Source organism: Necator americanus, chromosome IV, assembly GCF_031761385.1.
Source record: "Necator americanus strain Aroian chromosome IV, whole genome shotgun sequence".
Classification (NCBI taxonomy): Eukaryota; Metazoa; Nematoda; class Chromadorea; order Rhabditida; family Ancylostomatidae; genus Necator; species Necator americanus.
The window spans coordinates 6,583,833-6,607,912 of NC_087374.1; the positions used below are offsets into that span (position 1 = coordinate 6,583,833).

At 40.2% G+C, this 24,080-nt stretch overlaps 1 protein-coding gene across 2 annotated transcripts in view; it reads right to left on the bottom strand.

The window, feature by feature from the left end:
- Positions 1 to 4,139: 4,139 nt before the first annotated feature.
- The window catches only part of RB195_000526 (uncharacterized protein), a gene marked incomplete at both ends in the record, with an annotated part of 34,993 nt that continues 15,052 nt past the window's right edge, over positions 4,140 to 24,080 (bottom strand). Inside the window, 13 exons of one of the 2 annotated variants that reach the window (XM_064196922.1) lie at positions 4,140 to 4,198; positions 4,251 to 4,335; positions 5,242 to 5,348; positions 5,404 to 5,507; positions 5,574 to 5,657; positions 5,721 to 5,793; positions 6,539 to 6,710; positions 6,798 to 6,882; positions 6,971 to 7,086; positions 9,910 to 10,039; positions 10,116 to 10,207; positions 10,482 to 10,567; positions 16,786 to 16,892. In XM_064196922.1, coding sequence (XP_064052800.1) covers positions 4,140 to 4,198; positions 4,251 to 4,335; positions 5,242 to 5,348; positions 5,404 to 5,507; positions 5,574 to 5,657; positions 5,721 to 5,793; positions 6,539 to 6,710; positions 6,798 to 6,882; positions 6,971 to 7,086; positions 9,910 to 10,039; positions 10,116 to 10,207; positions 10,482 to 10,567; positions 16,786 to 16,892 — 1,300 coding nt within the window. Of the gene's footprint in view, positions 4,199 to 4,250; positions 4,336 to 5,241; positions 5,349 to 5,403; positions 5,508 to 5,573; positions 5,658 to 5,720; positions 5,794 to 6,538; positions 6,711 to 6,797; positions 6,883 to 6,970; positions 7,087 to 9,909; positions 10,040 to 10,115; positions 10,208 to 10,481; positions 10,568 to 16,785; positions 16,943 to 24,080 lie in introns of those variants that run through there. The other variant, XM_064196919.1, reaches the window with a different exon arrangement.

The following is a 24,080-nucleotide window of genomic DNA, read 5'->3' on the forward strand; positions in this document are numbered from 1 at the left end:
AATGCCTTCGATAAGCACATTGAATTGAATTGAATTGAATTGAGACGATGACGGTTTTGTGCGTAAGGAAAGGAATTTATGAGCAGACTTCTATTATGTCTCTATAAAATATTTATCGTTGTTAGGAGTGCCGTATCGAAAATCACAAGCAATAGATTGATCTCCTCTTGTATTAACTAGCTGTTAGAGTAATTTTATTACGAGTAGACCGTTTTTCTGTGTTCTCGTTTGTTCCCGCTAGTATTTCTCATTTCACGATCAATTGTTTGATTGATTAGAGAGTATGAATGAAGGCAATATGTAGTATCTAAGTGTTTCAAATCCACAAAGGTTATAATATAAAGTAAGGGGATGTAGAGGCGGTATTGCGGTGCACAAAGAAATAAAAAAAAAGAAGTCAAATAAATCACCAGCAATCGTATTGGGAACATTTTTAGACCCAAAGAGATGTAATGGATGAGTTTTTGTGCCTTCTGGGGCGGTGCGGGTTTCAGACTTTGAGCGTGCCGGCGCGCTATTTTCTACGCCGAGTTCGATTGGGGCGCGCCAGCCTTGTGCACGCGCCGCGTCTATCGGGCCGATTTCTACGGGAATTAGGAGGAAATGGACGGAATCACCTTTCTCCCCATAATCTGCGACATAGGCATCTCAACCTGCACCACCTCAGATTCCTGGAGTGATGCCCTTACATGGACTAGTTCCTCGTTTTTATAGTACTTTCCATACCAGATCTGGAACGTTGTTGGTATGAACGCAGTAGTTGGTCTGCTTACTTTAATAATCGAGACTGCCGTAGAAATGATGGGCGAAGACGAGTCTCGTTGCAGCTTTTAATTTCTTCAATTTTTTGGTAACTTTTACTTGTATTTTACCAGGACTGAAATCATTTTCTAGATCTTTATAGGTTTAAGAGATCGTTTTCTAAATCTCAGTGGGTTTATTTTTGAGGAAAATCCAAGCAATTCCTGGACGGAACTGTTCTAGAAGTATAATTACTGGGAATTTGGTTTTTAATCAGCTTTGTAAATAAGTTTAATTTAAAAAAAAAGAACAGGAAATACGCTTATTATACAGGGGACGGGCGGCAGTCAAATTGTTTATATAAACGAAGTTTGTATAGTCTCACCGCATCTGTGGTGAGGAAAGTGAGAGTCTGGAGTGGATTTGGTGGTTAGTAACCATGCCATGAACTGATGAACATACAGTTTTTTTTTAATTGTTGGAGCGTAATTAAAAAATGGCCGATGTGCCGCACGTGCACAACGCGGATTTTCATCTTCCGCTTCGTGATCGTGTTCCAGGTAGGGAAACCGATTCAATAACAATAGGTTGATGTTATAACTATAACTGCCTAGATTATTAGAGACATTAAGGGGAAACTCCGTTTCTCTAGTGCGTACAAACTACTTTTTAAATTCTATTTCGGCTAACATTTTAAAAACAACGAGTAAAACGACAACAAGAAAAATTGCAGTATAAGAACTGTTCAAAGATCCGAGGATATCAATGCTGTACGAGTAGTGCTGACAAGAAGTCGATAACTTACTGGAGTGATATGCAAAAAAGGCACTTCTGCTTGTGTAAGGACAAAAGGATAAAGGATAAAGTTTATGGCGTATGAATGCTCTAGGGATGCACCAAACCCTTTTTTGCCGCAATTCGTAGTCCTTGAGGTTTTTTGGAACACGTGTTGACCTATAAAATGTCTTGCGGGGCTAGCTGATGTGTGACGTCAGTGTTCATATCTTCCCACATAGGTTTGGTACTAACTTATCCCCACAGATATGAAAGGATTGGTTAGCATTAGGGCGGTTTTGAACCAATAACTGTGTGCGGACACAGCGGGACTCTTTCCGATTGTGCTATATCCGTCCTTTTCTGCTTGTATGCTAATTTTAGTTTTTGCCTCTAAGACTTGCTTTAATATATGGCTAAAAAATTATCTGTTTTTTATTACCTATAAAAAAGTGCAGTTTGACTGTACTACACTGTACTAACTCGAAAAGCCATACAACAAAGATAGAATTAGGTGAATTAAGAACCGTCACCAAAGGTTTTTTTTAAATACGAACAGCCAACGTTGAATCTCAGCTAGTTAACAAGTTCATCGTTTACTCAACATTTACTATTACTGAAAACTGAGCTACTGAAAAAACGATCTGATATACTTGCGGATGTAACGCTCTCTGCAGCCGACAATATATTATGGAATTATGAGCAGGGGAGTCACAACAGGTTCCAAGTAGTCACAAGAAATCATCGACGTCATATCGGTATTTCGGTTACAATGGTCAACCTCACTCACCTCAAGAAAGCTTGGTACGTTCGAATCAAAAAGCGATAATTAAGAAATTTACACACCCACGTGATTTCGGGTTTGTGTAGCGCAGTCGGTAAGAGAGACTGTCGCGTCCCCGGATGCTAGTCAGCCGGGCCCACTTCCGCAGACTCATTGATATGTGGGTCCCGTGAAGAACTGACACCGGATCCTAACAACCCCAGGGATACGAAAAAGTGGATGTACTCGGCTAGAGTGCATCAGCACATGGTATGGTAGCCACTAGTCCGTACTCGATGGTTCACTCCCTGCCGCGCAGGTCACTACGTTGGGAGGCCCTAAAGCTACCGCCATACTTCCCTGTACTAGGCCCTGGCACTTGTGCGATGTCGCTGTCCGCCGCCCTGCAGGCACTTCGGCCTGGGCTCTTCAAGCCATTGCTAATACACGTAAGTACACTTGCCGTGAACGTACGGTTTGCCTAGCCACTCTCTTGTGGCTCCTGTGTAGTCCACTGCGCTCCAGCACACTGAGTACTTACTCAGTCTTCATCCCACTACATATATGCACAACTACAACACTAAAGGGGCGGAGCCTAACCAGCCACTCACTAAAGGCCCGGCAAGTACAAACCCCGGACGTATGAGCGAAGTCCTGGACGCGGGAGCCTGCGCTCCACTCCGCCAGACAGCCTTAGGGACGCCGGTTACCTCCCTCTAACTGCAGCTCCTCCTCTTCCCTTTGACAGATGTTATTGATCGAAAGTTGCGCTGATGTTCGCTCCGATCGCATCCGCTCCTTGAGCTCGTTCCGGTTACCGCTTGCCAGGTGACATGATGGAATGAATGATTTCGAAACAAGGAACGGCTCCTTTTACAGCGGCAAAAGTGGGCGGAGCGATAAGCGCGCGAAACGGAGGAGAGCTGTGGGACCATCGTCGCGTCCGCGGCACACGCCCTTTAGGTGTCGTGAAAAGAGTAGCGTGGAATCCGCGACAGAGCTGCTATGGTCGATGGTTCCGAACCGCTCTAGTGCCAACCAAGTTTTCCATCTTTCTGGGGTCAATTGGTACCTGACTTCCTGAGAGGTGAAAACACTGACTCAATCACCGACTAGCGCCTCCCGAAGCTGCTATTTAGGCCAAGACCTGTTCCAAAAAATCTCAACGATTACAAATTACGATAAAAATCCGTTGGCACATCCCAAGCGGATTGATAAGCCAGAGACATTTTGAACTTTATCCAAGTGATTTCTTGAGTGTGTCTTTATTTGTTACTGTGGATGAAAGGCATTGTGGTGAAAAAAAAGAAAAAAAGATCTACTAGCAAAGTGGAACTTGGAAAATGAATACTTTATCAAATTTGACACATTCAAGGCAATAAGAAAAACGTTGTACGTTCAAAAATATCACTTAGAATGGACTCTGACAATAACGAGAAGAATCATGTAATAAGCAAATAAAGACTCTATGTACGTGTTTAAAGGACTACCTACACAAATAGTAACTGTAATTCGTATTTGGAAAAGACTAGCACTAACAACGCTGTGCAAAGCATCAGCTTTCAATTCTACGGATATATCCTGGAGACTTGAACTACCCGACTTAGTAGGTAACCCGGTGAAAGTACGATTTATTTTATTTTTTTAGAAATTCTACTCATTTTTCTTTTATGGCAGCTTTGTAGATTCTTCTCTTACAAAAAAAAAACTCATATGACAACCTTGCCAACTTTTGACCTATGTAGAATTTCCCGTAGTTTCAATAAGACATTTGACATACAATCCTCTGAGATGTAGTTATATCAAGAAAAAAAAATTCTAGGAATAAAGTCAAGGTCTCTCTATGAGTGCTGTTGATTCCTCAGGATTCAAAAATATTGTGCTGCCTTTCATATTGTTTGACTTCATCAAAGATTAATTCTGGAAATATAGCTGTTATTCAACGGTTACTTTCAAATTAATGCAATCTCACCTTTCCATTCGCTCAACGGTTTATCTGCGTAGTCAATTTCTTCTTTGTATCGGTTCTCAGATTGTGGGGCATTCACTTCTTCTTCCTGAAAAGATCGACTTCAACGAGCTAACATGGAAACTACAATTACAATTTGCAATAAAGTAGAAACGCTTCACAATTCCTCAAAGGCAGCATACCACGAAACCGACGTGGTGAGGAAATCCGCGGAGGAAGCCCGAGATGGAATTGTAGATTTGTGATTCCGCTCATATCTCCCTAGTCGCCGCAAAAAATGGGACGGAAGAGGCAGTTTTTTTGTACGACGTTTTCATTTGCAACGCGCCACTCTTACGCACGCGCCGCATCCACATGCGAGCGGCCGGAAATCAATAATGTTTTCTCACCAACCAGTGAAACCAATGAACAAGCTACTAAGAGGACCGAAACTTGAAAGTACAGGAGAGTTCTAAACCACTTCGTTGGGACTAAACCGGTTCCCATGCTATTCTTCTTCGACGACCAGGGAGAGATGAGCGGAACTACCTTGGATCCTGCTATCTAAAGCTTCATCTGTATCTTTCTTTTCCTACGGATTCCCTCACCATGTCAGATTCGTGGTATGCTGCCCTTGAATAGCTCTGTTCTGTTTGCCAAGAATCTAGCGTAAAGAAGGAATCCGCAACAAAAGCTAAAAATGTAGTTGGAGATTACAGGATCCAGGGTGGTTCCGCTCATCTCTCCCTAGTCTTGGAACTCTCTTGTACGTACAACTTCCGGTCCCCTCAGCAGCTTGTTCATTGGCTTCACTTGAATAGGCTGGTGAGAAGACATCATTGATCTTCGACCGCTCGCACGTGGATGCGGCGCGTGCCATGCCATTTCTCTGCGACGACCAAGAACGGATGAGCGGATCCACGCCGGATCCACGCAATCTGCAACCTCATCTCTAGGGTTTCTCGCGGATTCCCTCACCACGTCAGATTCGTGGTATGCTGCATTTAACACTTACCCTGTACCAAACTTTCACATAAGGATGATTAAGTGACTCTTCGACGGAGAACCGATTATCTGGATTGATCACCAACATCTTTGACAATAAATCTCGACCCCATTCCGCTGAAACAGGTACTTTGTGACTCCGGAACGACTTGGACTTGGATACCCGAGAAACCTGTCAGATTAGCTCGAGAGTTTTCGGTGTCCTTCAAAAAATTCGTGTCAGGTGCTATTTCTTCAATTGGTATCCCGGCCTGATGAGGAAGTGAACGTACATAACTGGAATATTCGAAGATAAGTGGCAAGCGACTAAGTATAAAAGGCCAATTCTATTCTGTTGCTCACACTGTTGCACTGCTGCCAAGTTTTGAAATGAAATCCTCGCTTGGTGTGCCCATCACGTTAATGATTTTCGTCCATTGATCGACTCTAGAAACATTTTTTTTCACTAATCGAACCGTTCGTATCCTAATATTTCAACGATACACCTACCTGTCTAATCCAGGGAAAAGAACACGATGATTGATCATTTCAGCAAATATGCATCCAACAGACCAGATATCAACTAAATATGGAGAGGACTGGTTAATCTGCCTATGAGAAATATAAAAAATAATAATAGAATATAATAAATAATAGAATATAAATAATAATAGAAAAATAGAGTATAATAAAATAATAGAACAATATAATAGAAATAATATCAACTGAATTTGGAAAGAAACATTTAATCTGTCAGTGAAAAATGAGCAAAGTTTCGCGGTACTCCTATGGATTGTCCAGACACTTATCAAAAAATCAAAGAAAATCAATTTAAAAAATCAATCAAAAAAAAGTCCAGATACAAATTTTCTCAAGAAGGAGAAACTCTTGATTGTTAACTAATCTAAAGTCCAAAGTTAACGCTACGATCATCTCAAGAAATACTGAACCAGTTAAAGTTACGCATGGAAAACTATCCTAGCCCACAAATAAAGTTTGGAAGCGAAATTACGGGAACAATACTACCTTTTCCAAGTTTTCAAATTTCAAATACAGGATAAAAAAAATAAAAAAGAAAAAAATAAACAAATAAAGGATTTTCTTTTCTTAAGTAGTAATACCTTCTTACTTTTTTTTGTATTCTTTTTCTCTTTTCTTTTTCCTCTTTCCTTTCTTATTCCTTTTTTTTTCTTGAAAAAATAAACAAATAAAGGATTTCCTTTTCCAAGTTTCCAAATAAAGGATAAGGGAATAAGTGTCTGGCGTAGGTCAATCTACTTTCAAATAGAAAAAGTACAATAATAGTTTTAATGAAGAGAACTACAAACCTTTCTCTGAATACGGTAATCCTAGTATAACTTCTGGAGCACGATAATATCGTGTAACCACGTAATCGCTCATTCGCATAGCAGAATCAACCGTTTTCTTCCTCGCCAAACCAAAATCCAGTACTTTCAAAATACATTTGTCGTTCACAACAATATTGGATGGCTTTAGATCCTTTAAAAGATATTATTCTTTACGGTTTAAGGAGAAAAAAACGAAAAAAATAAAGAAAAAAGACGAGAAAAGGTAGGAGATTCTTACTCTGTGGATTACTCCTGAATTGTGGAGGTGTTTGATGGCGCATAACATTTGATACACAAAAAATGACAATGTTTTGTGGTCCAATCTGGAGAATGGGTTTTATGTCCAAGAATTCGACAAAGTTAGAAAAAAAAATTAGATAAAATCTAAATTCTTACAGCAGGGATTCTCACCGAAGTTTGCAAATCACCTCGTGCAAATTGTGGCTCATCAACTCCATCACTAAATAGACTTCTCGGAATCGGCTCAACTCATTCTGAGGTGTAAAGGCGCTCAATAGCTGGATTATCTGAAACTAGTCGTTACAATTCATTGGAAATGTATCTTACGAAAAACTTTTTTTATAAACCCGTGATTTTTGGAGAATACACCCTCATCACCTCAAGTTTTTCATTCACTGTTCACAACCATTTCCAATGGAACTCTTAAAATAAGTAAAAAAAAAGTTCTGACTAACATATATTAAGTTGAATAAGAAAATCGGCATCAAAATTTCTACGGTTTGTAGTTTCTACAAAAAAAGACTACGGTATCTTGAGGACACAGAAAACTTCCAGTTCCATAAAAGTCCCGAAAAACCTCTCGACTCCATCTGCGGGATTTTCGAAAATTGCTAGATTATAATGTAATGGGATATGGATGAAAACGAAAAATAAACACTAATCAAATTAGTGAAAGAGGCAAAATTAATTACAATAACAGGTTATTAAAACATGACTTGGAAATATTCCCGCATTCTACTTATTTACCCTGTCTCACAGCGCTTAAGCGCTACCTTTTCTTCTTTTGAAGCATTTTCAGCGAGGAAACGCTGGAACGACCTCGGAACGGTGGTCACTGAATTCTGCTCCTCGCAACCCTCCGAAAAAGGGAAAATAAGAAATAAATTTTCAACCCCTTGAAAAAGAAAAATAAGAAATAAATTTTCCGGTTGCGTCCTCATAGTTTCCTTTCGACTTGCTCACCTCTCACGTGCCTCTTTGCTTCCTTCGAACTTGAATGAATAGTAACGGTAGTTAAAGGCATCACTCCACGAATCTGAGGTGGTACGGATCCCAGGTGGAGTGCTCATATACGGGATCGTAGATTATGGAGAGGAGGGTGATTCCGTCCATTTCTTCCTAATTGCCGTAAAAAACGGTCCGGAAGATACGGCTTCGGGCGTTCCGGCGCACTATTTTCTACAAGGAGTTCGATTGGAGCGCGCCAGCCTTGTGCACGCGCTGCATCTTCCGGGCCGTTTTTTACGGCAATTAGGAAGAAATGGACGGAATCACCCTCCTCTCCATAATCAACTATTCCGTGTACGAATACTCCACCTGAAATCCGTACCACCTCAGATTCGTGGGATGATGTCTTTAAACGGTAAACGGTAAATAGTGAATGGCCGGTACTTTCAAATTATCACCGTAAACGTTGTATAACTAACTTGTAGGCTGCCATTTAAAATATTCTCTTTTTTTCGACTACTTAAAAGTTGTTAATTCGACAACATGACGGTTTTTAGGCTCTGGGAACGGTCGCTTTTACGGTCGGAAGTGAAGTTAGTTTACTAAAGAGGAGAATAGATAAAGAAAGTTGGGAAAGTTCAAGATTTTCATCAAAATTTCAACTGGATCCTTATAGAGTTCAATGTTTATTAGTACACCAGTTTCAGTTAACTTCTACCACTCCTTCGAGATGCACCTTAAAATGTTCTGAAAGTGGTATTTCCAGGCACTTGGCCTCACTACATCAACTAAACCTGTTGAATCTTTATCAGTACCAAGATGTTTCTGGCCCAAAATATTGATTGGTGCAAAAGTAATGAGATTTTTAAAAAAAAATTGAACTCGCGCCCGGAAAAAAGTGTTTAGTGTTGTGAAACACGCTAAACATGCTACCAGAAAGAACATTTCTTTCTCCACAAGATGGTTTTTTTTGTTTTTATGCTGATTTAATTTTTGTTAATTTTAAGATCAATATTTATTTCATGATTCAGAATGGCAAAAGACATAGCGATCTATTTTTTGCACGGAAGAAAAGCCAAAGCAATACTTCCATTTGATCAGATCAATCAAGGAGTTTTTCTGGGGTCTCCCACTAGTGTAAACAAACGAAATGCTGGGAATAGCATAGGCGAGCGGTGTTGGAGATGCCACGCTTTCAGCAAATAAAGTCGGAGAAGAAGAAATAGGATAGTTTCCTACACGTGGGAAATGTCATATCCAGAAAGAACTAAACGCCGTAAAAAAACGAAAGAAACAAAATAAATCTTAGAGATAACCTTAAAGAAACGTACGGGAAATAGAGGTGGAAAAACATTCCCCTAAGCTTTTATGGAAATGATCTACATCCGATATAATAAGTAGCGCTGGTGTAGGTTTTGAAACAAATTCAAAAATATGATCAGCACCGAAATCAGAAACTCTCCTCGGAGGAGGACAGAGACAAACGCTACACACCAAAGGAAGTTATAGTTAATTCACGAAATTCACGAAATTCACGAATTCAATGCAACAAAAAAGTTTTCCATTAGTAAATCGCAGATTTTTAGTCATGATAATTAATAATTTCTTTTTATTTGATTTTATTGATTTTATGATGATTGATTTCATACTTTTATGGTAATTTTCAAGGAATTTTTCCGGCATAATCTACGGAAGATGTAGGGCACACTCGAATCTCTTTGTATTCAATAATTTCGAAGTGATCACTTGATTCAGCCATATTTTTGCACCGTAGGGTCATTGAATTGGGAAACTATGGAGGGAATGTACGGAAAACATCAAAAAATTGACCCGACTAGGAATATTACTGGAAATGTCTGGTATATTGTGTTCATAACTGTAAAAAAAATAAAGTAAAATATTTTCAAAAAAATCAATAATAGCTATCGGATGTATTTAGTCTACTAAGGGTATATTTTATAATTGGGATCGTCACAAAAAAATGGGTTAATTCAACATTTTCGACAAATTCTGACCTGGGTCCTTATAGACCCCAATGTCTTGACTTCAAACAAAAAAAGCGCACCACTATTTCGTTTGTATTTCTCAAATTTTGCTATAAAAACAAAAAAAGAAGGAAAATATAAAGAAGGATCACTTCCAAAAAAAGAGAAACAATTCACATTTGGATGTTTTATGGTGGTAAGAAGAACGAATTCCCTGTACGCTCTACGAGCGCTCATTGTCATTACAAAAGGTTGCTGCATTTTCTTGATGGCAACCTTTGTTCCAGATACGGTATCATCCGCCGATCTGAAAAAAATTAGTGGAAAAATTCCGGAAACTTATACACAGACTGGAAATTTGTACGAGAACTGTTACTGCTTACACCACAGTGCCTTGAGCGCCAGCGTTCAGAAATTTTAGATTTATGTAACGCTTTGGAATGGTGAAAGTGCATGACGATCGAGTGTGGGGATCCTGAAAATGTGGGTATTTTCTTAAGGTACATCTTATTGGATAAATTTACAAATTTTTAGAGGAATTCTCCTCTGGGCTCTCGTTGGAAAAGATTTCCTCAGACGAAGAAAGAGTGTTAAAAAAACTTCACAACAATGAGAGCTCTAGGATTTAGTAATGTCCTATTTTTGAGTCACAACGAATTGGAATCCATCGCAATGCTGAGAACCCTAGGAATTATGTCTTATGTTTATTTTTGAGTCACAATTAATAGGAATCCATGGATTACACATACCGTCACTACGATCTGATGGAAGTTCGATGTGTCATAGTCAGCTTCTGTAGGCACGTTCCCGTTACATTTGTCGATTTCCATGAATTCTGTACGGAAAAGAAAAAAAAATTTAACAGGGATCAAGAAAATTAATTAAAACAACGCGATTAGGATTAGTTTTATTAGAAAATAAAGGTCACTTTCAGGATGAGGTCGAATATTTGGAATGAGTAATACTCCAGAAATAAACAAGTCATAATATGAATCATTCGGAGGGAAAACATAATGGAAACCTATTCAAAATGTGTTACAATCAATCACGTGAAAAGTCATGATTGCAAATTCGGCACATATAGAATTTACAATGATATGTATTAATTTGGGACGAAAAAATGGTAAACAAAAACAAAAAAGGCGAAGATCTGGTTAAAATAAACGAACTCGAGAAGACAAATCTCTAAAAAGAAATAGAAATAGAATATAAGAATATATAAATGGATCAATAAATAAATAATAAATAAATAGAGGACATATAGACACATAGAGGACATATAGGCAGCTACATATTTGACAGTTCACCCATAGTCTAGGATCTACTTTAAAATTTTTTCAGAGATTTATCTTTCCGCTTTTCCTTTATTTTATCCAAATCTTCGCCTTTTTAGGTCCCACTTGGGGACCTACTAAAATAAAATATTTAATATATATTCTATTTGGTGGATCTCTAAATGGCACTAAAGATCGTTGTGGTACAGAAAGTAAGAAAATAATGAAATTTTTTAGTGAGAGTTCACACTACATTTCAAGTCAGACCGAATCTTTGTGGTGCTACATACATTTGTTTCCGAAAAAAAAACCGGGCATGGCCTGTTTGGTGTTTTTTCTCCGTGCAAGGAAGAAATTTATGAAATTCTAAAACTCACTATTCCTACATTCTAAAAAAACCTCACTGCCTGTCATAATAATATCAAAATTTCGATTCAAAATTACTTTAATGGTAAATCTTTTTATTGCTATTCCAGAAGCATATATGGGGTCCTCAAAGGTGTATTTTAGGCAACAAGATTCGAGGTGGGAGAAATGAATTGAGAAAAAAACAAAAGAAAAACAAAGAAAAACAAACAAAAATGACAAACAACGGGAAAAAAAACGCATTGCTTTAAAAATGAAATATCAGGAAGTCCATTACAGATAAGACAAATTTTCTCCGGAAACACAAAGAACGATACCCCAAATGCATTAAAATTAGTAAAGATTCAGCAAAAACTAAATTATATTAAGGATCTGAGGATCGTAAAACGTAGGAATTCTCTGTGATGGGACGTAGACGGTGGACATTAAATAGTAAAACGGCACTAATCGGACGTAACGTGGGCAAACTGATAAGCGTCACTCCTCGATTAAGCAGTCCGATGAGTAAACATAAAGGTATCTCTGTATCAACACCGCGCAAAAAGTGGATTTTTCAAAGTGAAGCGGAGAAAAAAAGAAGAATAAAAGAAAAAGGATAAATGGTGAAGTACTTGGCAAAGATTGTTCCCACTGGAATGTATAAAAACTTTCGATATCGATTCAAAAACTACTGTAAACTGTAAACTTTTCTACTGATATTGTCAACATAATCAACATCTATGACGTGATCAGAGAAATTAAATTATTTCTTTGAGTTATAAAGTAGTAAATAAAGGAGAAAAGACAAAATCAATGGCGTATGAATCCACTCGGGATGCGCCAACGCGTTTTACTGGAATTCGTAATCGTTGAGATTTTGGAACGCGTATACAATAATCGACTGTGCCGCATCCGCCCAAAAGTAGTACATAGTTTCTATAAACAAAATATTTATAAAGTACAAAGTGGGGCTGATGGATAGAGCCGGAAAAATTGTGGGCATCGCTGTACTATACCCAAAAAAAAACTAGCGGATCGGTTTTGTACGTCATCGATTTTACGCGACCGGATTACAGGAAGGATTACGATATTACAGGAACTAACTTATTGGGTAACATTGGATTATTGGACCAATGAGATTGACAGCAGAAAATTAACGTACGAAAGGTAGTTGCACTTAAAACCTTGAAATACATTTCGTGACAAAGAACACTAAAAGACTACAGGTACAGACTAGAACTGGACAGATATAATTCCCAAACCCAGTGTTTATACCACTTCAAAGCACAAACAAATCCTGAGTAACAGAAAAAAAAACTAGGAAAAGGGAACAAAATCAAAAGTTCACTTTTTTAGAAAAAAAAAGTGATTAATAAGATTTGTCCTTCAGAATAATTACAACGAAGAGTTGAACTGGTTTAAGAAAAGGGCGTCGAAAAACTTGTTTTCTTCTCTTCAAATTAAAACAAATAAAAATAAATAGTAAAATAAAATAAATAAAATAAGATATAACAAATAAACTCTATTGTATTTTTATTTTAGGGCATTAATATGGGACCCACTAAATCATCGATGACTCAGCTGTAAAAGTAAAAGTTAAACTATTCTATTGTATTTTTATTTTAGGTCACTAATGGGACCCACTTCATCATCGATGACTCAGCTGTATTGTGGACATATGGTTATTTCCGGATCTGCAGTATTAGGATTGTTTTTGGTTTAAAAAAAACATTAAGGATTGACAATTATCGGTCCTAGACTAACGGAGGCCACCTGCGCAGAAAAATGAAAGGTGAATTAAATTAAAAAAATGGAAATGAATGGTGAAGTAATGGTAAATGGTGGATTTGAACCCCCCCCCCCCCCCCCTTGTTTTACGTTACGGCTTTAACTCTCTATCTTTTTTCGAATCTTTTCTCGAACTTTTACTGTCTACCGATCCCTGATTTCAGTCAGTAAGTGGTTCCGCTTTGGATACAATCGATCGGAAGTTCGAATCCGCCCTAGTGCAAACCAAGCATTTCATTCCTCCGCGGTCAACAAATTGGTACCAGACCTGTCTGGGAGCTTAAAAACAGTGACTTGACTCATCGGCTACACGCGCGTCCATAAACCTCAAAAGAAGTCTGAGTTGAAGTCGAACGCGTAGGCGCAACCACATAGGGATTGATCAACGCCGTGCACTTTATACATTATCGTTTATCGATCCCTGATCGTGACGTACGCAGAAGAGTACGCTTAAAGACGCTATGGAAGACTAAAAGCAATCCTAGCCTGCAGCGACGCCAGAATTCATACGAGAAGAATCTGAAGTGGGGAACGATCCTCGAGCACACTGACAATTTTGCGTAGGAAGCTGTACGATCAAAAGAGTTACGAGCTCACTCCCACGTAATTCATGATTTATAAATATGCTGTTAAACTGTAAGTGCACTTCAGGATGTCACCTGGACGCGAATTTAAAAACCACTAGAAGTAGAAAGCGGAATGTAAATTCGCTTGCGACAATGGTGATGCAGTTGTGTAACAATGGAAACGCATCAAGGATCAATAACTAATTCTCGGAAGTCGTAAGAACATAAAAAGCGGAGAAAATACGGCCGGATATTGAAAATATGGGAACCCATTAAGCCTCCTCCATAAAGTGAATCGATAGGAATTCACACGACTTAGAGCTCGAGTGAATATATGCGGTTTTAATATTGGAACTCTGGAAGAGGAGAAAAAACCGTTGATATGTGCTGCTTGATCGGAATCCCGATTTTTACAACAACAATATAGAAAATAGAAAAATTCTAGATTCGAGAAGAGCCAGAGGAAATGATTTAATGAGGATATTTCTTCTTATTTGAGGAAGTAGTGAAGAGTTAGAGGTAAGTTCTAGCCTCCAAATGATGTTTCTTATTCCTATGCGGAGGGAGGAGCTATCGCGGATGTTCCATACAACGATCTACATACTTGCAACGTTGCAACATCCCACAAAAACTGGTTTCTGGAAGGAATGAGAGAGCTGAGCTGTAGATGCATGATGGAGATCTCAGCCCTCTCTTACACTGCTCGTTATATGATGTCGTTTAGGTTTTCTTTTTCGCCGTTTCTTTCAGCGCCGTTAATTATGTCCCATGGAAATAACCCTATACATGATGTAGGAAGCAAAATCCGTCGAAGAAATTTCAAAAACTTTCAGAGCTCTTGAGAAATTCACTGATATCGCTGAAATAAGCGCAGGTTTAGCGTAGTTGATAAGAGGTTCCGCTGCCTGCACGATCGATAGGAGGTTCGAATCCCCTCTAGTGCTCACCAAGGCTTTCATCCCTCCGGGGTCGATAAATTGGCACCAGACTTGTCTCGGAGGAGGAAAGCACTGACTTGACACATCGGCTAGCCCCCGCAAGTCATTGCATAGGCCAATTACACGTTCGTGAACCTCAAACGATTCTGAATTGAAGTGAACGTGGGGGCGCATCCCAAGCAGATTGATTAACGCCAGAAACTTTGTCCTTTATCCTTTAATTTACGGAATAATAAATATAAATCGTATAGTAGTAGTATAGTGGTAATAGTAAATAGTAAACTTGTACGATGAGTTCTTTTAAAGGCATCACCCCACCAATCTGAGGTGGCGCAGATTTCAGGTGGAGTATTCTTATAAGGGATAGTAGATTATGGAGAGGAGGGTGATTCTGTCCATTTCTTCCTGATTGCCGTAAAAAACGTCCCGGAAGATGCGGCGCCGCACAGGGCTGGCGCGCTCCAGTCGAACTCCTTATAGAAAAAAGTGCGCGAGAACGACCGAAGCCGTATCTTTCGGGCCGTTTTTTACGGCATTTAGGAAGAAATGGGCGAAATCACTCTCCTCCCCATAATCTAATATGCCGTACACGAATACTCCACCTGAAATCCGTACCAGCTCAGATTCGTGGAGTGATGTCCATAACACGAAGGCGCAGCGTATCTAACAATTATATTACTGCAGTCAAAGTTCCGTGAGCGTATAATTTCAACAAAGTCCCCGCCACGATCGCGTGATTCAACCACTGTGACCGTTGGCCTTTCTTCTCTCTGGAGGTAATGTAAAGTAGCTTGTTAACAGCGGGAAGACAAAAATTTTACACAGTTTGTTGATCGATGTTGAGCGTGTTATCAATGATGTACATAGGTCCCCATTCAGTCGAAGGGGTCACGGAAAGATTGGATTTACCAGAGAATTACTGCACTTGCATGAGCTCTCGTGGAGAATATTTGAAGGATTTCATATTCCGTGAATAACGGCAAAGATGGTACTTTAGTCAAGAACTCCATCGATTTTTTAAAGAAATGCTGTATTATTCAAAAAAAAAATTTGGGACGCTCCTCTTCGAAAAACCTTTAGTTGAAGGCAGCCTATCACGAAACTGACGTAGTGTGAAAACCTGATGGCCAAGAGGTGTAGTTTACGAATATGAGCGTGGCACCGTTCAACTTCCCCTAAGCGTCCTGAAAAACTGAACCGCGAGAACCGCTTTAGTTCCTTAGAAGTACATTAGAACACGCACTCTTGTACACGATCCCCTCAGCAGCCCATTCATTGCTTTTACATGAATAGGTTGATGAGGAGACTTCATTGATCTTCAACCGTTTGCTCGTTTACGCGACGCGTGCACAACGGAGGAGCATTTTCACGTACCTCGTCGGAGAAAATACCGTTTCCCACGCCCTTTTTTAAAACATGATTAGGGGAACTTGAGGAGGATCACGCTCACCACGAACGTTATATTTTCTCACAAGTTTCTAAACTACGCCAGTGTCATGATACTCTTGCCTTAAGGGTGTCGGACAGTCTTTTATAAGGGATTAGAAGATATTGAAGCGCATAGCGTTGATCATCTTCTTCGGATGTGATGGATTGATTGGGCTGACTTTATATCCCACAACAAAAGAAATTATGAGGGTGAAAATTTTCTGCAAAATAATTCAGGAAACTGTTTTTTTCCTCATAATGCACTTAGAGTGGAAATGTAGACTTACACTTAGAGTGGGCATGTAAAACCCTTAGAATAATGATTCTTTTAGTGATCGAAATTGATTTTGATCTCTATGTGGTTAGATTTGGTTAAGCACACACAGCGATATCGTTCACTGTATGGAACCTGGAGAGCTCTGGAACGAATCCAAAACTAAACAAGAGTCATGTTAACCAAAAAATCCCAATGATTCACGAATAAATGAAATCCCAAAATAGAATCGATTAAAATCTGGAAGTTAATGGAACGTAAGAGTGAGGAATGGATGCTAGAGCAGTATAATTCTAAACTTTTTATAGATTTACAGCTGTTCACATAAAGAGAGAGAGAGGGAAAACACGAAAAATGAACAAAATAAGGTTTTCGACAAAATCTGCAAAAGTGCGTATGTGATAATTTCGAGCAAATGTTGTTCAATAAGAAAATCTTACGAAATTTTCGACGTTCTTTGTATTCGAAGAATTCGTAACAACACGAGACGGAGGGCACGTACGTTTGATTGAATACAAGCGAATACGTGGATGACAGACAGAAGTACCTGAGACGGAATTGAACGAAAATTTTTCGTCTACGAATAAATAAGCTCATAAACTCAAATTATTACAAACTTGACAAAAGTGCTCAACGAAAGGAGCTATGCCTGGCTTCATAGTCTCATAGCAACGACGGAGCGGAGGTAATTATAATACTTTACATTTTACGTGGAAGTAACATTATTCTTGTATAAAAATCGAATTCCAGCGAATAAATAGTAAATAATATAAGAAAGAATAACGAAGAGAATATGAACAAAGTAAAGTTCCCCGTATTTCACCGCAAATAAAAATTATTTCCACAAAAAAATATTTCATAGTTAGTATGCAAAAAACCCTACTAGAAACGATGTAAAATAATTTCAGGAGAAAAATATTTCACAGTATGCAAAACAAAACCTCACTATAAACGGTGTAAATGCAATGTAACTAAGCAACAGCCGCAACGAGAATCCAGAATAATGCAAATTCAAATAAACAACTACAGCGGAAACAGCTCTATAAACGCCAGAAGACAGACGAAAATAGAAAAAAATTGGAAAATTGGTGTTATATTTGAGAAAAAAGGACCAAAAAAGTAAAAAATACAAAACCCCAAAAAAAAAAAAAAAAAAATTTTACAACAACGATAGCAAACAAATGAAAAATCGTCACAAGTCATTTTTTTCTGTTCGCCGGAAGAAAAAAAAACGGCGGATTGCTTTGGCAGGAATTTCGAAAAGAGAAATTTTCCCGACGAGGAATAGTAGGAGGAAGAAAAAAAGAATATTGATTGGAAAACATGTTTTTTCCCAACCAAGGAAAGCGGTAACTAATGTGTTTTCGATCCTACTGAGCTGAATAAGAATTGTTTTCGTGAGGAGGTGGGCGTCCAGCAGAGGGGGAAGTGGTGTCGGTGTTGGCAGCCGGCTGGCGCGAGCTGCGCTAAGACCACCGGGCCGGCGGTCGTTGCCAGCCGACTGTCACTCTGCGTCCATGGTCAGCCGACTCTGGTTGTCTTCATCCTGCCCACCCAGCCAGGAATTCGAAATGACTCACCGCGGCCGACGTTGGATCACGGACATACGAGTGATTCGTGGTTGTTCAGACGTTTTCTGGCATGAATTCAGTCACCGCCCACGCATATCCGCCGAATAATCACCGTGGGCAAATTGCTGACTCTTAGGCTTCATGCATGAAAGTTCTGTCTTCGGAACGCGCCCGGCAAAGAGCCTCGCATACCTCAAAAACCTGGCTAGAACCCCTCTAGAGGCAACAATCCTGGAAATAGACGGGGTCTTATAACGAATAGACAGGTTTAGGTTTGCAGATCACGACCATAATCGCTACAACGCTCAATTTCCCCGTAACTGCCATGAGAAGCAGTACGAGAAATGGCCTTGTACCGAACGAATTTTCCTACGAAACAACTAACAACACGCCACCTACGCCGCAGCAGGCATATCCGCCGCGTCTGCGACCGAGCTAACCAGGGACGAATTGTTGTGCTTCCCTCGCGATCGCTGGCAGGAGCGGCACGTATACCTGCCCTTCGGCCCCATATGTGGGCGTTATTAGGTGTCTCGCAGGAAAATTTGATCGACGAGGTCTTGTGTTTCTTGTGTTTTCCTGACACATTGACAATACGACCTACGGATGGAAGGTCGTAGGTAGGTATTTCCCCTTGTGGGACGATACCACCCACCGGTGGGTCAGCATTCTTCTTGAGTGACACTTCTGCTTTTTAGAAACTTCTTGATATATATGTAAGAAAGCATTAATAGTAACCCTATGATGCTGTAAACATCGTGAACAAGCAAAACTTGTCACATGGGGCAATGCGACCCACCCGTAGGTCGTACCCAAAAAAAGAGTAAAGCCCGCCTGTCCCTCGGGTGATAAAATTAAAAACGCGCGCTTTGTCGTGATTGTGTTAAAGAAGAATTGAGGCTGGTGAGAGAGGTGGGGGACTGAGCGTGATCGCCCTCATAATCTACACGTCTGCTCCTAACTATTCATGGAAAGATCCGCCGTTGTCAGTTTCGTGGTATGCTGTCTTAAAGGCATCACCCCACGAATCTGAGGTGGCACGAATTTTAGGAGGAGTATTCGTATACGGGGTCGAAAATTACGAAGAGGAGGGTGATTCCGTCCATTTCTTCCTAATTGCCGTAAAAAAGGGCTCGGAAGATGCGGCGCCGCGCAGGGCTGGGCGCTTCAGTCGAACTCCTTGTAGAAAATAGTGCGCCGGAACGCTCGAAGCCGTATCTTCCGGGCCGTTTTCTACGGAAATTAGGAAGAAATGAACGGAATCACCCTCCTCCCCATAATCTATGACCCCGTTTACGAATACTCCACTGGAAAGCCGTACCACTCCAGATTCGCGGGGTGATGCCTTTAATGCAATCAGAAAGCTAGCTGTAACGGCAACTTCTCATAGATTACGTTCGTTCTATTCGTATCGTAGGCGCTCAGGATGGAAATAATCGGAAAACTGCCAGCTTCTTAGGAACGTTTTACGTATCAACTTTGAGTACGTTCTGCAAATTTCCATCTTCCGAGGGTATTTCATTTTAGGCTGACGATTGTTGAAAAATCAAAATTAGTGCCGGAAGTTTTCTAACTGTTTTTTCACAACCAAGTCCCTTCTTCGCACACTTATATTCATAAAATTCGCTTCATAAAAGACTTTTCAAGATAATAAAATCACAGTCAATTTTCAATGAATCCAATGATTTTACAGCAACTTAATTGAGAGTACAAAATTTTGATTAAGAGCTCACAAAAGAAAAATAAGGATCTCGAGAAAAACTTTTTTATTCATGGAATGAAGATCGTAACTTTGAGAAGCTTTTGCAGAAGTTGTATCGTATCTCACAAATGCAGCATTTGAAGAAATCCCTAGAGATATCCGCCAGACCATGATTTCGCTTTTGCTTAGCTTATTGCACTTACTTTTTTTTTAAAATTGTAGTTTTGCTTGTTCTTTTTCTGTTATCGTCTTTAAATTTGGATTAGGAACGATAACAGAAAAATTAAAAATTTAAATTAGTGTGTATGTTTCTTCCGATGGGTTTACATTTCCATATACTTCGAAAAACAAGCAGCACTCTCTAGTTGCAGTTTCTGCTGTTTTTTTTTAAGATTGAGAGGAAGTAAATATTGAAAAGACCGGCTTCATTCACTTCATATAGATTGGAAGGTCCGTTTGGAAACGAAAAATCTAGCCTTTGAGAAACTGGTCCCTTCAATGTTTGAGCTACAAAAATGTTTCGATGTTATTTCCAAAACTGGTCAGAGTTATTAGCCGTAGTCTGGATTGCATGGCTACAAGTCCATTGCTGCTGACTCGATCCGATCACAGCTGCAGTGTGTCGTAAATCATCCCCTTAAAAAGGCATCACCCCACGAATCAGGAGTGGTGAGAGTTTCAGGTGGGTTATGCTCATACTTGGTCGTAAATTATGGAGAGAAGGGTGATTCCGTCCATTTCTTCCTCTCAAAGAAGAAAAAAATCAAAGATGAAATTTCAAAAAAACGGCCTGGAAGATGTGGCGCGCGCACATGGTTGGCGTGCTGCAATCGAACACCTTGTGGGAAATACCGCGCCGGAACGCTCGAAGCCGTATCTTCCGGGCCGTTTTTTTACGGCAATAAGGAAGAATTGGACGGAATCATCCTTCTCTCCACAATCTACGACACCGTATAGGCACAACCCACCTGAAACCCGCACCACCCCAGATTCGTGGGATGATGCATTTAAATGGCTACTTAGCTCCCACGAGTACTGTAGCACTCTGTCAAGGTATTTATACTACAGAGATTGTGGAAAGAAGTATGGATACATCCTATCATAACATTTTTGCATTTAAAGGCAGCGTTCACACAATTTTTCAATACTAGATTCTTTCAACTCGTATCTAACTAGGTTTCGTGAGGTAATTCTCAAGAATCTCTGTGAATTCAAGGATCGCAGACCTCAAAAACTCTCAAGGGGCTCAACTTACCTAAAGAGGCAATCTCCGATGTTCACAGAAATGGTGAGATGAGAGGTTGTTAAGTGGATTAAAGGATAAAAGCATAAAGAGCACGACGTTTATTAGCCCCTATGGGGATGCGCCTACGCGTTCCACTTCAACTCATACTTCGTTTGAGATTTATGAACGCGCGTGCAGCTTTACAGTGACTTACGAGGGCTAGTCGGGCCAAGTCAGTGCTTATATCCTCCCAGACATGTATGGTACCAATTTATCGACCCCTGAGGGATGAAAGGCTTGGTTTGCACTAGTGCGGAGTCGGACCTCCGATCGATTGTAGCCACAGTGGAACCTCTTACTGACTGCGCTACACCGTTCCCTGGTTAAATGGATTACCGATGAAAATAGATAAAGAGAGTGAATTCGTCGATTTGCGGGCAACCGTTACCATCGGTCTAGTTTTGAAACTCACACATCACCACTGTGCGTGACACTAATTCAATTTAATTGGTCTAGCTTGGGCGGTCGGCAAATATCGAAGGCAGTTTTATTCCTGAGCCGCCAGGAGGAGATGAAGGTGAGTTTGGTGGGAGTCTGGTATCTGACGTGATAACTCCGGCGAAGCCCGGTCCTTCTTGCTAGTATTACATCCACTGAAATAGGGGACAACGCCACCTCCAAATGTCTGCGCTCATCTTTGAATTCAGCTGAATCAAAATCACTGTGGATCCCAACGTTTAAGGACAGAGCGATTTAATTCTCTCCTCGCTGCACCGAATCGACGTTAGAGAGGGGCCAAAGTTTAGTTGGCGCGCTGCTATCGACGATACTGCTCTTGACAGACGGTGATTCTGCAGATTCGATTAGGCGAAATGTTCCCATCGGCAGAAATAATTATAAGTCGAAAACCAATAAGAGCACAGAGTTATGTCCGATCGCGTGGGGTTTTCCACACATGTCGAAGATGGTAGGAACGGTCGCTGATGTCGTTAATGTGGCAGCTGACGGAATAATGACTCTTGTCCTTCACCCTGTTAAATCCACTTGCATAAGACAGCTCTTGTACAGTCGATTATTAGAGGATAGTGACTTTACGCGTTGGTTGAGTGAGGTTCTGACTACTTGGTTGACGTTGGTATCTTTATGAGAACTGAAAGAATGTGTTAGATGAGGTGCTCTTTAAGTTGTACTGGAGCAACTTTGTCTTCCACATATTACTTTCCCATGTACAGAAACGGAAAAGCTAGATTTTGTGTTAACATTAACGTCTATTCGGACAACTTGCTGTTGAAACTCAGTTAAGGTAAATCGCTGAAAGAAGGTCCATGCATAAGTCGTTAAGGCAGAGGTGGAAAGTTACAGTAGCGTTTCCAGGATGAGAGCTAACAACTTTCTAGTAACTTTCTTAAGGAAGCAGTTGAAGATGTCCCAGAGGCGCCAACTGGAGTGGTATGACAAACGATATAGTAAACGGAAGACCGCTGCAAAATAACGCCCTCAGCCTTTCAGGAGGAAGAGAAGCGGTGTCACAAAACCGCAACAAGACTTCGGGAGGAGCTGAAGTGGACGTAGAGTTATGTAGAGGGTGGTGAAAGAACTTGGTGGCCGTACGATTATAATACGCACGGTACGGTTAAGTAGTACCATAAATTGCAAATTGTCGTTTTTGTCCACTAGCAAGGCACTCAGAAGAGGCAATATGGGCGCAATACGTCCTGGTGTTGGTAACGGCCGAACCACGGCGGAAGAAGCTAGGAAGGACGATATGTCCATGTCAGGGGTTGTCAACGTCAAAAAAACTGAAAGAGCAGTGTTTGCTTTTTGATTCTATAGTTAGTCTATAGTTTGGGTCACTTCATTTTGGGCTACGCAACTTCATTCAGCGGAGTTCTTTCGGTACAGCACCACCAATACGGCCGCATCGCTTATCGAGGCAGTTTCTCTCACCTACCTCTTCGGTAATTCAACAATGTTCAGAACTGCAATTGGATTGTGTTCTTATGTTTCATATTTTGTTTTTTCAGTGCAGTACGGATGTAATAAAAGTACGGATCCAATAAAAGGGGAAGATGTGAATGAGGCAGAAGATGGGGGTTTGGCAGATGGTGCAAATCTTGGAAAAATCCGTCTTTTTCTACCGAGAAAATACATGCACATATTGTGACATTGGTTGATTAATTTTTGCAAACCCTCGTTATTTCTTACAACACAAGTTCCGTTGTTTTACTCTCTCCTTACCTCAATGAGTTTTGAAAAATAGGTTAAGAGACCTAAAATTTCCTAACTGAAAATTCCTTCAGAGGAAAAATAGCGCTCAGAATTGCGAGTTTTCTTAGATAATTTTAATGGTCATTATAATAATTTTGATAGTCATGATGTATGCTTTTAACATCTGTATGTTGCCTTTTATGTTTTCTACGGGTCATGATGCAGTAAATCTGGCCAAGAGGAAGAAATGAACGATAGGAGCAAAAACGTGAATATAGGAGATATAGGAGAGGAGGTAGAGGGTGAAAATAGCAGGATATTGGGTAGTGTGCTACTTTTTAAGCGCACGACCAACACTGTTATCGATCTTTATTTCGGCTAACGATACAACATCGTCGCTTTCTTCAGGGCTTGGAAAATCAAGCACATCTGTAATCAGTCCCATAGAACTCCTCGTCACTCGATAAGGTATGACTTAAAGGCATCACCCCACGAATCTGAGGTGGTGCAGATTTCAGGTGGAGTATTCTTATAAGGGATACTAGATTGTAGAGAGGAAGGTGATTCCGTCCATTTCTTCCTAACTGCCGTAAAAAAACGGCTAAGAAGATGCGATGCCGCACAAGGCTGGCGCGCTCCAATCGAACTCTTTGTAGAATATAGTGCGCCAGTACGCCCGAAGTCGTATCTTCCGGCCCGTTTTTTACGGCAATTAGGAAGAAATGAACGGAATCACCCCCCTCTTTATAATATACTATCCCGTATACGAATACTCCAAATAAAATCCGTACCACCCTGATTCGTGGCATACTGCATTTAACAAACAGATAGTTCAGAAAAAAATGTCAGAAGAGCAGACGTCAACAGCGTTTTCCTCAATAACCGTAAAGCAGTGACTTTAGATTACTGGTTAATGGGGTTAAGCCATTAGTAGTAACTTATGAGGATCGCTCATTTGATCTGACCCTGTGAGTCTAAACTTGCAAAGATCTTGATACTGCTCCAGCCCGTTGATAGCAGCACCTAGCC